The sequence below is a fragment of the Dryobates pubescens genome, chromosome 4 (genome assembly GCF_014839835.1).
Source record: "Dryobates pubescens isolate bDryPub1 chromosome 4, bDryPub1.pri, whole genome shotgun sequence".
NCBI classification, from domain to species: Eukaryota; Metazoa; Chordata; class Aves; order Piciformes; family Picidae; genus Dryobates; species Dryobates pubescens.
The window spans coordinates 175,124-188,335 of NC_071615.1; the positions used below are offsets into that span (position 1 = coordinate 175,124).

General features: G+C 54.5%; 1 protein-coding gene across 1 annotated transcript in view; it reads left to right on the forward strand.

The window, feature by feature from the left end:
* The window catches only part of PKD1 (polycystin 1, transient receptor potential channel interacting), an 88,647-nt gene that overhangs the window by 24,775 nt on the left and 50,660 nt on the right, over positions 1-13,212 (forward strand). The window contains exons 2-6 of the mRNA XM_054180250.1: positions 5,775-5,846; positions 6,548-6,619; positions 7,937-8,106; positions 10,567-11,235; positions 11,743-11,926. Of these exons, the coding sequence (XP_054036225.1) occupies positions 5,775-5,846; positions 6,548-6,619; positions 7,937-8,106; positions 10,567-11,235; positions 11,743-11,926 (1,167 nt within the window). The remainder of the gene's footprint in view (positions 1-5,774; positions 5,847-6,547; positions 6,620-7,936; positions 8,107-10,566; positions 11,236-11,742; positions 11,927-13,212) is intronic.

Genomic DNA, 13,212 nt, shown 5'->3' on the forward strand with positions numbered 1-13,212 from the left:
GGACTGCCCAGGTGTCACCTAGGGTGTCCCAAGGTCTCAGCTTGGTCTTGTGTAGGGCTCAGGGATTGGTCTTTCCCAGCTGCTTGAAGCACAGGCTATAACAGCCCCTGTTCTTCAGGGTCAGGTTGGACAGGATCCTGAGCAACCTGCTCTGGTTGGGAATGTCCCTGCTGACTGCAGGGGGTTGGACTGGATGCGCTTTAAAGGTCCCTTCCCATCCAAACCAGTCTGGGATTCTGTGATACTATTATTGCTGTCTACAACTACCTGAAGGGAGGTTGTAGACAGGTGGGGGTTGGTCTCTTCTCCCAGGCAAGCAGCACCAGAACAAGAGGAAACAGTCTCAGGCTGCACCAGGGGAGGTTTAGGCTGGAGGTTAGGAAGAAGTTCTACACAGAGAGAGTAATTGGCCATTGGAATGGGCTGCCTGGGGAGGTGGTGGAGTCACCATCATTGGAGGTGTTCAGGAGGAGACTTGATAGGGTGCTGGGTGCCATGGCTTAGTTGATTAGGTGGTGTTGAATGATAGGTTGGACATGGTGATCTTGAAGGTCTCTTCCAACCTGGTCTGGTCTGGTCTGGTCTGGTCTGGTCTGGTCTATTCTATTCTATTCTATTCTATTCTATTCTATTCTATTCAGCTGCCAGCATGACCAGCAGGATTTACTCCTGGTGCTCTGGGAGAGGCTTGCAGCAGGATGAGGTGGGAAGGGAACATAGCTCCACAGAATCACTGCTGGGGTTTGAAGGAATCTCTGAAGATCATCTGGAACAGGATCACCCAGAATAAATCACACAGGAACTATCCAGGTGGGCTCTGAATGCTTCACTCCATTGCTCAGAGCAGAGCCTGTGGTGGTGGAGTGAACTTGTGGTCCTGCAGCAGAGCTGGGAGTTACATCTGGGTCTGCTTCGAGTCAAACCCACTGTCTCCTGGCACAGATGCTTTGCAGGGGCATGTGTGAGAGTGCTTTGGAGCTATCCCAGGGGAGCACAGAGTGTTCAGAACATTGCAGAAGTGCTGTCTCCTTGCCTTCCACTTTCATAGCAACAATTAAGGACTCAGCTGTGGGGAGGAAAATGTGAACTTTTCAGATGGCTATTTGTGACCAAAGTCTTCTGGGGCAAACTCCTTAGAGAGGGTGAAGATGTGGGCCAGCATTTGGAACTCATAAATTCACAAGGAGCAAATGAATTGTCATCATGCTGTGCCAGCTGCAGGGAGACAAGGGAGCTGGCTGCCAGAGGCAGCTCTGCTCAGGACTCCCTCACAGCAGCTCCTGCTGTCTCCCACTCAGCCTTTCCCTGGACAGTCCCCTCCATCTTGAGCATTTTTTGGGTGCTGATCTCTGCAGCAGAGTCCTATGGCATGTGGGGCAGCATCCTGGCCTGGATCAGGAATAGTAGTGGCCAGCAGGAGGGAAGTTACTGTCCCCCTGCTCTCAGCACTGGTGAGGCCACACCTTGGATACTGGGTTCAGTTTTGGGCTACTCACTCCAAGAAGGACATAGAGGAGCTGGAGCAGGTCCAGAGAAGGGCAGTGAAGCTGGGGAAGGATCTGGAGAGCAGGGCTGGGGAGGAGCAGCTGAGGGAGCTGGGGGTGTGCAGTGTGGAGAAAAGGAGGCTGAGGAGACCTCATTGCTCTCTACAGCTCTCTGAGAGGAGGTTGGAGCCAGGTGGGGGTTGGTCTCTGCTCCCTAGTCTCAGGTAACAGAAGTGAGAAGAAATGGCCTGAGATTGTGTCAGGGGAGGGGTAGGTTGGAGATGATGCAAGAGTGGTCAGGGATCGGAAGAGTCTGCCTGGGGAGGTGGTGGAGTCCCCATCCCTGTGGGTGTTCAAGGAGCCGTGGCCGTGGTGGTGCTGGGCTGATGGTTGGACTGGCTGCTCTTAGAGCACTGTTGGAATTGAAACAATTCCATGATTCTGTGGATCAAACACAGCCTCCTCAGGGCTGGGAAGCACCAGGTCACAGTGAGCTGCTGCATGGCTCTGGGGAGGAAAGTGGTGAAACCTCCCAGGGAATGGCCCCATCTTTGTGTTCAGCTGCACTTCCTGGCGATGTGTGATGGAGCTGGAATCCCTTTGCCCCGAAAGCTTCCTCCTTCACTGTGACTGAAACCAGGAGCTGGTTGTGAAGTTCCCCAGGTGCTGTTGCCCTTCTGTCTGCATGAAAGGCTGAAGGCTGCTCACAGAGCAGAGCTGGTGAAACCCTTCCTGGTAGCCAGGTGCACGGTGAGAGCATCGCTCCCTGCGCCCGGCGCTCCGAAAGAGCAGAGTTGGTTTCAGGTTGCTGTAGCCCCTGTGGCAGGAATCTCCATTTCCCTCCTGCACAAGTCCTGTCACTTCTGCTCTGCTTCCTAGGGGAGCTGCAAGCCAAAGATGAAGTCCAAAAGGAGCCAGGTCAGCAAAAAACCTCGTTTTTCCTGGCGCAAGCATGCAAAAACACACAGGGTTTATCCTCCTCTTTTCTGGAAAGTCTGTTACGGACTCAGGCAGCTGAAGCCCAGCACAGGGGGCATGGGCTGCCCTTTGCTCCTGGGCACTGGGAAGTGTTTGCCATGCTGACACCTAAGGCAGTGGTTGGTACCTCCTTGGTGGTTTGCTGCCTCGGGAGCGCTGGGCCCCTTGTGTCTCACAAGCCATCTTCTGTGCCCCTCTGGCCATTGTCCTTTCTGGTTGTCGGGTATGGAATGGTGCAGCCTGGCTTCTGGTGGTGGCATTGCTGGGATCATTACTGGATGTTTCTGGGCATCGCTGGGCATCACTGGGAGCATTACTGGACTTTGCTGGGCATGGCTGGGCATTGCTGGGAGCATCGCTGGGCTTTACTGGGTGATGGTTGGACTCAATGATCTTGGAGAGCTTTTCCAACCAAACCAGTTCCATGATTCTATCTCCAGAGGTCCCTTCCAGCCCTTCCATACTGGATTTTCTGGGATCTCTGTCACTCTCCCTGAGCCTGCACTCAGTGTCCTCTCTGCAGCTGCTTCACCCTGTCTGTGGATGCTTTTCCCATTACTGTTCTGGCTGAGCTCCACACACCAAAAGGGCTGGGGAAGGCAGAAGCCAGCAATGTTCCCCCCTTTTCTTTCCTTTCCTTTCCCTTTCCTTTCCTTCCCTCCCTTTTTCTTTTGGTGAAATGGAGGCAAACTGGGGCCACAAATGACATAATGAGAGCATGACATCAGGCTTGGCAGGCCGGGGCTGCTATCCTCTGCTCCACACTGGCTGTTCTCTGCAATCCAGAGAAACCAGCAGCGCACCAAAAAAAGCCTGTCCACCACCACAGCTGGGGAAAGAACCCCCAGGCTGCCAGCTGTGAGGCCATGGAGCCCATCTGAGCATCAGGACTGGGTCCAGAGAAGGGCAATGAAGCTGGTGAAGGGTGTGGAGGGGCTGGTGAGGAGCAGCTGAGGGAACTGAGGTTGTTTAGTCTGGAGAGAAGGAGACTGAGGGGAGACCTTCTGGCTCTCTACAGCTCCCTGCAAGAAGTCTGGAGCAGGTGGGGGCTGGTCTCATCTCATAAGTCACAACTGATAGGACAAGAGGAAATGGCCTCAAGTTATGCCAGGGGAGGTTTAGGTTGGGCATGAGGAAAAACTTCTGTATCAAAAGGGTTCTCCTGGCCCTTCCTGACCACAAGCTGCAGGCCACAAGCACAGCACCAGGCGTCCTGCACCCTTTGGGTCTCTGCTGGATCACTCCTCTTCGCCAGGAGCTCTTCCCTCCTGCTCAGGCAGTGACATCTAGTGTCAGCCATCAGGCTGTGGGAAGGCAGCACCAAGCTGGGAGCTCCTGCCTGAGGTTGTGTTGTCCCTGGCTGTTGAGGCTGACGGCAGCAGCTCTGCCACTGCGCATCTTCCTGCATAGCTTCCAGGTCTCAGTCATCTCTAATCCTGCCCTTGTGTGAGAATGGAGCTGATGGACTCCAGGGAGTCGAGGGTTTGGGGTCTTAGCCTTCACTTATCTGAAGTTTAAAAGCTCTCTCTGAGTTGGACTGGAGATGATGATTCCGAAGGGATGTTTGTAACAGTCTGGGGGAGGCTCAGGTCCAAGCCCTCCATGCCTGACACTACGGCAGAGGGATGGAGGTGAGCAGAACTGCTCTGCTGGAGTTGTTCACCTCCTGCTTGGGAAGTAGCAGGATGAAAAGAAAACTGCAGAGAGCTGCAGAGAAGGTGGCTGGGCTTGGGGCTGGGTGTCCTGGGACCCTGCACAGCTCAGGTGTCTGCTCGCCCAACTGTGCCATCTGTGATGGTGAGAACTTCCCCCTGCCCTGGTGCTTGCTTCTCCATGTGGCCAGGAGCAGTTTAGAAGAGCCTCTTTGAAATCATGGCCTGACAGGTTTGGGTGGGCAGGGACCTTAAAGCTCATCCAGCCCAATGCCCTGCAGCCAGCAGGGACATCCCCAACCAGAGCAGGCTGCTCACAGCCCCAAACAACCTGAGCTGGGATGGTTCCAGGCATGGGGCAGCTCTCAGCTCTCTGGGCAGCCTGGGCCAGGCTCTCACCACCCTTGGCATAAAAAATTTCTTCCTCTGTGCAGTCTGAATCTCCCTCTTTTAGTGTAAAACCCGAAAAGGAGTGCCAAAGCTCTGATTTTGGAGCAGCAGAATAGTTTGGAGATCTCTCTGCCTGGGCAAGGAGCAAGAAGGCATCAGAGCTGAAAGACCATTTCCTGCTGTCTTGGGTTTGAGGTGCTGCCTGAAAACTAAATGGCTTATTTCCAGGTATTTCAAAGGAGAAGAGATGGTTGTTCTGCTTTCCCTGTAAGGTAACTGGTTAGTGGCTTGATCTTTCCAAAGCTGGTGCAGAGCACAATGATAGAAAATGCTGCAGGAGACATGGAACAGGAGCCCACCTGAGGAAGGATCTGACCTGGCTGACCGGCAGCAGTTGGGATTCCAGTCCAAGCTTGTCTTGTGTGTTTGTCTTGCAAGTGGGAGCTGGAAATGGGTTTGGAGGTGACTTTCATGTCCTGCTGTGCAAGCTGTGATTCCCATGTGTCTGTGTCATGGCAGAAAAGGAAAGTCTGTTCTTTACCCACCTCGAGGCAGAAGGGCCCAGGCTGGGTTGGGCATTTTGGCTACTGTCCTTTTTTTATGTGTATTGAGCTTTTATTTTGCACATTTCTTGGACTTCCTTACTGGTGTTGCTAATGAGCTCTTCTGAAACCACTCTGGGCTTGGCAAAGAACTGCCAGGCAGCAAAATCAGGGAAAATAAACTCCAGCCTTTTAAAGAGACATCCATCCTTGTTACCTATCCCCAGAGTTCCCTGGAATCATCATCACTCTCCTGCCAGTTTGGAGAACTCTTTGAATTGGGATAATCTGAACTCGAAATGTCAGCTCAAACCAAGAGCTGGTACTGGGATCAAAAAAGAGGTGAGACAGCAAGGAGGAGTAACAGAAGAGGGACATAAGCCAACAGTGTGAGCTTGCAGCTCAGAAGGCCAATGACAGCCTGGGCTGCATCCAAAGCAGTGTGGCCAGAGATGGAGAGAGGGGATCCTGCCCCTCTGCTCTGCTCAGACCTCACCTGCAGGGCTGTGCCCAGCTCTGGGACCCTCAGCACAGGAAGGACAGGGACAGCTGGGAAAGGTCTGGTCTTTGTCTGCTCCACTTGGCACTCTACATCTCTCTGCTCCGGAGTCTGGTTGGGGTTTGGGGTTTGCAGCTCCAGTGAGAGAGGACCTCTTCTGAGGTCTGGTGCTGGGGGAATGGCAAAGTGAAGTTGAAGGAAAGCTGAACATTGTGTTTTCTTTCCCTAGGGACCTTTCCAGGAACAAGATCAGTGCTTTGGGTGTTGAGATATTCGAGAGCCTGACTTCTCTGCAGAAACTGTAAGAACATCCTGGGCCCTTCACCTCCCCCCTTTGAGCATATGCTTGAGTTCCACAGGCCTGACCTCCTTTGCTGAGTCCCAGATTGATGTACCAGTGGACTTCTTCCTTCAGATCTTTCACTGCATGGTCCAGTGATTCACTTATTTGCGTTCAAGAGAGTTGGGCAGGATTTGACCCTGCAGGTCAAACTGATGTGTCAAATTGACCCTTATCATTGCTTATCAATGCTTATCTAAGGAGCAGAGGTCAAGAGGCTGGGGCCAGACTCTTGTCAGTGGTGCCCAGGGACAGGATGAGGGGCAATGGGCACAAACAGGACGTTTCCTCTGAGCAGGAGGAGTAAATTGGTTGGTGTGAAGGTGCTGGAGGCCTGGAGCAGGCTGCCCAGAGAGGCTGTGGAGTCTCCTTCTCTGGAGAGCTTCCACCCACCCCTGGCCATTGTGCCCCTGGGCAAGCTGCTGTGGGTGCCCTGCTGGAGCAGGGGTTCGACTGGGTGATGCCCAGAGGTCCCTTCCAACCCCCCTGTGCTGGGATTCCATGACTTAGTGCCTGGCTTAACATTTTGCTATCATGTGCACCAGACTGAAGATGCTCAGAGAGTAGCTAGCACCCAAGCAGAGCCTGGGACAGAGGTTGGTCCTGTTTGTTGATCCAGCTGTTGTTACCATTGTGATGAACTTCCACTTTCTCTTTTACAGAGATATAAGCCACAACAAGATTTCTACATTAGAAGATGGAATATTTGATAATTTATTTAATTTAAGTGAAATGTAAGTTCTTCCTCTGTTCCTCAGTTCTTTCTTTAGACCTTTCCTTGAAGCAGCTGTCTATGGGTGCCTTAGGGTGCTGTGGAGCATGCACCTAACCAAACAGCTGCCTTTTCTTCTCTCTCCAGTTTCTTCCTTTCTTCATGGTGCCCTTCAAGCCTGAACTATTCTCAGTCTTTGCTTCTTCCTCCTGGATTCATCCGAGCCCTGCTACTGCTTTGTTGGCTTCCTTTCCTCTTTCCCACACCAGCTCTGCCGATTTGTTTGTCTCTGGCAAGAAGTGTGAGTGACAGGTCCTGGAAAGTTCTCTTCCCCCTCTACTCTGCCCTGGTGAGGCCACATCTGGAATATTGTGTCCAGTTCTGGGCTTCCCAGGTCAAGAGAGACAGGGACCTGCTGGAGAGAGTCTAGTGGAGGATACAAAGCTGCTGAAGGGCCTGGAGCAGCTCCATGAGGAGCAGAGGCTGAGAGCCCTGGGGCTGAGAGCCTGGAGAAGAGCAGCCCCAGAGGGGAGCTGAGCAATGCTCAGCAAGAGATACAGGCTGGGAGGCAAGAGGCTGGGGCCAGGCTCTGCTCAGTGGTGCCCAGGGACAGGACAAGGGGCAAGGGGCACAAGCTGGAACCCAGGAGGTTCTGTGTGAGCAGGAGGAGAAACTTCTTTGGTGTGAGCGTGCTGGAGGCCTGGGTGAGAAGGCCCAAGTAAGGCTGTCCCTCCTTAAGCTGGCCAGTGAAGTGCTGCTTGCAGTTCCAGAGCTGGTGGGCCCAGCCCCTGCAGCAGCCCAGCCTGGCTGGCGTCAGTTGAACAAACATCCTCCCACCCCTGTCCCGTTGGCAGCGGAGTGCCGAGGGCTGTCATTTGCATCCAGCTTGGCTGCAATTAAAGTTTCCATCTTGTCATTAAACTGCCACATGGAAGGATTAGCACTGACTTGGCCTTTCTTCTTGACAGATCAATTTTGTTCTCGGAGCTATTTTTTGTAATGGGGCTGTAAATAGTCCCCCCGTGGCTGCAGGAGCTGCTGCTGCACCACCAGGGCTCTTCTCTGGCAGACTGCTTGAAATATCAGGCTGGGGCTGTAATTTGCTTCTAATTGCAACAATTATTTGCAAAGTTAAAAAAGTACTTGGAGTGCTTGCCTAATTCTAGCCATCTAGAAAGATGATGTTAATTGTTGCTTGATTCCCTATTCAATCCCTCCCCTCCCAGCCCTTTCCCAAGCTCGCAGATGGGAGCAGGGAGGGATCTGCACGTGGCTGCGGTTAGTGCTCCACACGTGTCACCTTGGGGCTGAGCTTCTCCCTCTGATCTCCCTCTTGCAGAAACTTCAGTTGGAATCCATGGGTTTGTGACTGCAGACTTGCCTGGCTGCCCCGCTGGGTGGCAGACAGAGGAGTGAAGGTGATGCAGGTGTCAGAGACGAGGTGTGTCCAGCCTCCAGAGCTGGCCAACCTCTCCCTCTTCGATGTCTCCTTCATCAATGCCACTTGTGGTAAGGAAATGCTGTGGGTTGTGGTGGGAGAGACAACCAAACGGTGCAAATAAGGGGCCCAGGGGCAGCTGGTGATCACATCCAGACCCCTTCAGACCTCAACTCACCAGTTCTGATCTGATTAAACAAATAGTGACAGTGCCTGACTGTAGCCTGATGCCGTAAGGATTGAGTCCATCTGAACAGGGGGGGAAACTTCTTTGGTGTGAGGCTGCTGGAGGCCTGGAGCAGGCTGCCCAGAGAGGTTGTGGAGTCTCCTCTGGGGAGATTCCAAACTCGCTTGGACATTGTGCTCCTGGGCAAGCTGCTGTGGCTGGGTTTAGCAGGGACTTTCACTGGATGATCTCTGGAGGTCCCTGCCAACCCCCCATGCTGGGGGTCTGGCATTCTGTGTAAGCTGGAACTTTGCAGGTGACAGAGCTCCTTGTTGGGTGCGTTCAATGAACACTGTCCTCATCTACAGCCTGTCACCTCCTCCAGGTGTCTACCTTGGCTAGCAGAAATATTGGGCAGTGTTTGACTGGAGGGTGGGAAGGGAAGCCTCAGGATAACAAATCCTGCTTGGGTGCTCAGCTGTCTATAAGCAAGAGAGGCAGGGAGAGCGAGTCCTTCCCCCCAGCATGCATCAAGCATCTTCTGTGATGCTCGGTGGGATGATGCAGTGTTGAAAGCTGAGGGAACCAGGGCTGCTGGGAGCCAGCTGAGCTGCCTGGTGAAGTGCAGAGCTCCCTGGAGAAAAAACCTGGGTGGTGCTTGCTCCTCTTTCTCCAGCAAAGTTCTCCCAGCCTTGCAGCACCTTGAGGAGATAGCACCAGTACTGTCACTCCCCTTGATAATGAGTTCTTCCCTACTTTAAGTTAGTATGGGGTAATGTGGGGCTGCTTTCTGGGTAGTTCAGTGCAGTGGGAAGTGGCTGGGAACACCCTGCCAGCTACTGACAGAAGAACACCAGGCTGGTGTTAAAAGGCAAAGCAGTTCTCATGCCGGGGTCCTCCTTGGGGGCCTGCTCTTAAGAGAAGTGGCTCAAGTTTTGCAGGCAGGCTGTGGAGAAAGCTGGGCAGTTGGATGGATGTCGTGTGGGAAGATCACACAAGGCCAGAGCTGTTGAGATGTTTGGGGGTAGATGTTGTAGCAACCAGCAGAAACAGAGGAGCAAACACGCCTGGGGTGCGTGGGCAGAGCTGGGGAGGAGCCCAGGCGGTCCCAGCTGGGCTGCGGCTCTGCAGCATGCTGGGGCCTCTGTGTTTGTGGCAGGGGAATGTCCCTCCCCTTCCAAGGGAAGGAAGCTTGGGGGAAGGAGGTCCTGCTCTGAGCTGCTGTGGCTGTAGGAGCCTGTGTGTCCCTGTATGTGTGTGGCTGTGCTCCCTGCAGCCAGGCACCTGGCTGTGCTCTGCACCCTGCCCACCCTGTGCATCCCTGCACATCCCCTGGGTGCAGGCTGTGTGTGGCACCACAGAATCCCAGCATGGGGTGTGTGGGGGTGTGTGGGCGGGTGTGTAAGGGACCTCTGGGGATCACCCAGTCCAAGTGCCCTGCTGGAGCACCCACAGCAGCTTGTCCAGGGGCACAATGCCCATGGTGGGTTGGAAGCTCTCCAGAGCAGGAGACTCCACAACCTCTCTGGGCAGCCTGCTCCAGGCCTCCAGCAGCCTCACAATGAAGAAGTTTCTCCTTCTGCTCCGATGGAACCTCCTGGGTTCCAGTTTGTGCCCCCTGCCCCTTGTGCTGTCCTTGGGCACCACTGAGCAGAGTCTGGCCCTCCTTTATGCCTTGCTGGGCATTGAGAAGATTTCCAGCACCAGAACTCTTGGCTCTTCCCAAGGAAGAAGGTGGCTGCAGTGTCTGCCAGCTCCAGTGGGAAAGTCTGGTGGTCTTTCCCCATGCCCCCAGTGTGACCCCCTGCCCAGGTGTGTTTGCTCATAGACTTGCTGCTGGGAGCTCTAGGCAGTGTGCAGTGCAATGTGCTGTCCTGGTCTTACATGGTGGCCAGTCCTGTGCATTCCTTGGAGAGTCAGACTTGGTGGCTCTGTTTCCCATGGGCCTGTTGGGCTCCCTAAAGACCACTTTGATTTACTGACTGCTGCTGCCTCATAAATCTCTTTGACTGGTTGTTATGTCTGTCAGCATTCCTTCACATGAAGGACCTGTCCCAGGCAGGTCTCAAAGAGGAAGTGCTTGGAGTGGGAGCCGGCCCAGGAGAAGGCCAGCCCAAGGGGTGGTGTCTCTGGGAGGTTTCAGCAAGCCATGGCTTTGCAGTGTCAGATTCATGGAATCCTAGAATGGGTTGGGTTGGAAGGGACCTTAAAGCTCATCCGGTTCCAACCATGACAGGGCCACCTCCCACCAGCACAGGCTGCTCAAGGCCTCCTCCAGCGTGGCCTTGAACAGCTGCAGCAAGGAGGCAACCACAGCCTCCCTGGGCAACCTGACTGCAAGAGAATCTTCTGCTCTGTCCCCCAGGAGCTCAATACATAACGTGTCTGGTGAGCAACCACACAGAAGGAGCTGAATTTGTTATCCTCTTCACATCTGTTCACCCTGGGAACCTCACGGAGGAGACCTGCAGTGCGCTGTGCTACGCTGAAGACCAGGAGTATGGAGGTTTCAGCCCTCAGGGGCAGTGCTGGTGTGGAACTGCCCAGGAAACAAACTCTTCCTCCAGCTGTTTGCCATTTTGCACTGAGCCTTTGTCTGGGCAGGCCTGTGGTGGCCCATCCCTTGTCCCCTCTCCCTTCCAGGCACAGCTGCCTATGTCTTTCAGAGGACTCCAGCCCCGCTACAGCCTACACCAGGCCGTGCTCTTCAATGTCAGTATTCCCATTGCTGCCAGCACTTTACTGTGGGAATTTGGGGACCACACAGAGGTTCTCAACACCACTGGAAATACAGCTGTCCATGTCTATGCCTTACCTGGGCAGTACAACGTCACTGCCACTGTCTTTGTGGGCATCAAGGTCTTGCCTGTGCAGGCAGAAATTGAGGTGGTGGCTTCACCTCAGGAGCTGGAACTGCAGTGTCCTTCCTTGGTCAAGACAAATGAGAGTCTGGACATAAGGATCCGCAACAGAGGTGGCACTGGCCTGGTGGTGCTGTCTGGTATCACCACAGGGGCTGGAGAGCTGGGCAAAGGTAAGGAGGGTTGGCTGGATGGGTGCTGGACAGGGGAGGGATGGCACTGGGTCCTGGGCCTTCCCTGTCCCTTCCTCCAAGGAACGAGAGATCACAGACTCAGAATTGTAGATGGTTTGGGTTGGAAGAGACCTCTAAGATCACCCAGCCCACCCATCAACCCAGTGCCACCATGGCCACCAAACCATGTCCCAAAGTGCCATGGCCATACCTTTCTGGAACACCTCCAGGGATGGGGACTCCACCACCTCCTTCCGACCTAAACCTCACCTGGCACAGGCTTAGGCCTTTTCCTCTCGTTCTGTCACCTGACTGAAGGGAGATGACTCCTCTGGGCTCCCTTGACAGCATTTTGCACCCTCCTTGGCCACAGAGTGCACTTCAACAACAAAGGGGCTTTGTGGGCTCCAATGAGGACAGGACAGGACATGCCTGGAAGCTCACTCTTCACGGGGGTTGTGAGCCCATAGAGAGGACAACACGTTTGTGTTCTTCCACCTCCTGCAGCAGTTCACCCCCTGTGTCCCCCTGATGGCTTGGTGTTCCCGGGAAACAACCATTGCTACCAGCTGGTGGTGGAGAAGGCTGAGTGGTGGGAGGCCCAGCAGCACTGCCAGCAGCGTGAGAGTGGAGATCTGGCCTTTGTGAGCAGCCCTGAGATCCAGAGCTTCTTGGTGGCTTATGTCACCAGGTAAGTGAGGAGGTCATGGTTATCATTTCCTAGGGTCCTGGTGTGCCTGGGGTCACATCTGAAGAGGGCTCTGGGAAGAGGGATCCTGCTGAGCCTGGCTGCTGAGCCTGGCTGCTGGCTCAGGCAGCAGAGACACATGGGGACAGGCTGAGGATGGGGAGATGGCTCCAGCAAGACCTTCTAGTGGTCCTCCAGTACCTGAAGGGGGCCTACAAGAAAGCTGGGGAGGGACTTTTGACAAGGGCTGGGAGTGCCAGGATGAAGCAAAGGCTTTGAGCTGGAAGAGGGGAGACTGAGACTGGAGATGAGGAAGAAATTCTTGAGAGTGAGGGTAGGGAGACACTGGAACAGTTGCCCAGGGAGATGTCGATGTCCCCTCCCTGGAGGTGTTCAGGACCAGGCTGGATGAGGCCTTGAGCAGCCTGGGCTGGTGGGAGGTGTCCCTGCCCACTGCAGGGGCTGGGACTGGATGATCTTGAAGGCCCCTTCCAGCCCATTCTGTGGTAGAGGTGAGGCTGCTGAACAAAGAGGAGGAACAAGCAGAGCCAGAGTCCTTGCTAAGGGTGGCTGTGGATGGAAGAAGAGGAATGGGGCAGAAAGGCCGGAAGTCAGAACTGGGAATTGTGGGATGCTGCTTGTGGGCTTCTGGTACCTACCTTTGTGCTTGTGGGTACGTCTGAGATGGTGCAGAGAGGTGCAGGGTCAGGTGTAAATGGGGCTGGGCTGAGCACATCTTCCCCTGGGACTGGAGGCTCAGGCTGGGTGATGGAGAGGGTCAGAGGTACTGGTGTCCAGAGGATGTGTGTCTGACAGACTGGGCCTGGGGGTGATCTTCCAGCCAGCTCCTTCTATCACCAAGATCACAGCTGGAATGTCCCATGTTTGACACCACAGTGTGGAGCAGCTGGGATCCTGCACCCTCCCAGGCACACCTCAGAGCCCTTCTCCTCCTCTTTCACCTCTTGAGAAGGAACAGAGCTCCTCTCTGAGTGTCAGGCTGCAGCACCATCTGTTCCACCTCACATCTCGGGCTTTATAAACAGATAGCACTGGAGCTGTCAGCCCGTGCTGAAGTCCACCTCTCCACGTGCCCCTCTGCACCCAGCCAGTGCCTGGTGGGGGAGGACAACCAGGAGAGCCTGCAGGAAGCTGACAGCCCTTGTCAGCACTCCCACGTGTTGGAGATGTTGGACATGGCCTCTTTGTAAACAGCTCAGGAAGCACCTGTGCAGGGAATCAGAGACATGAGATTGTTCTGCTTGGAAGAGTCCAACCATCAGCCCAGC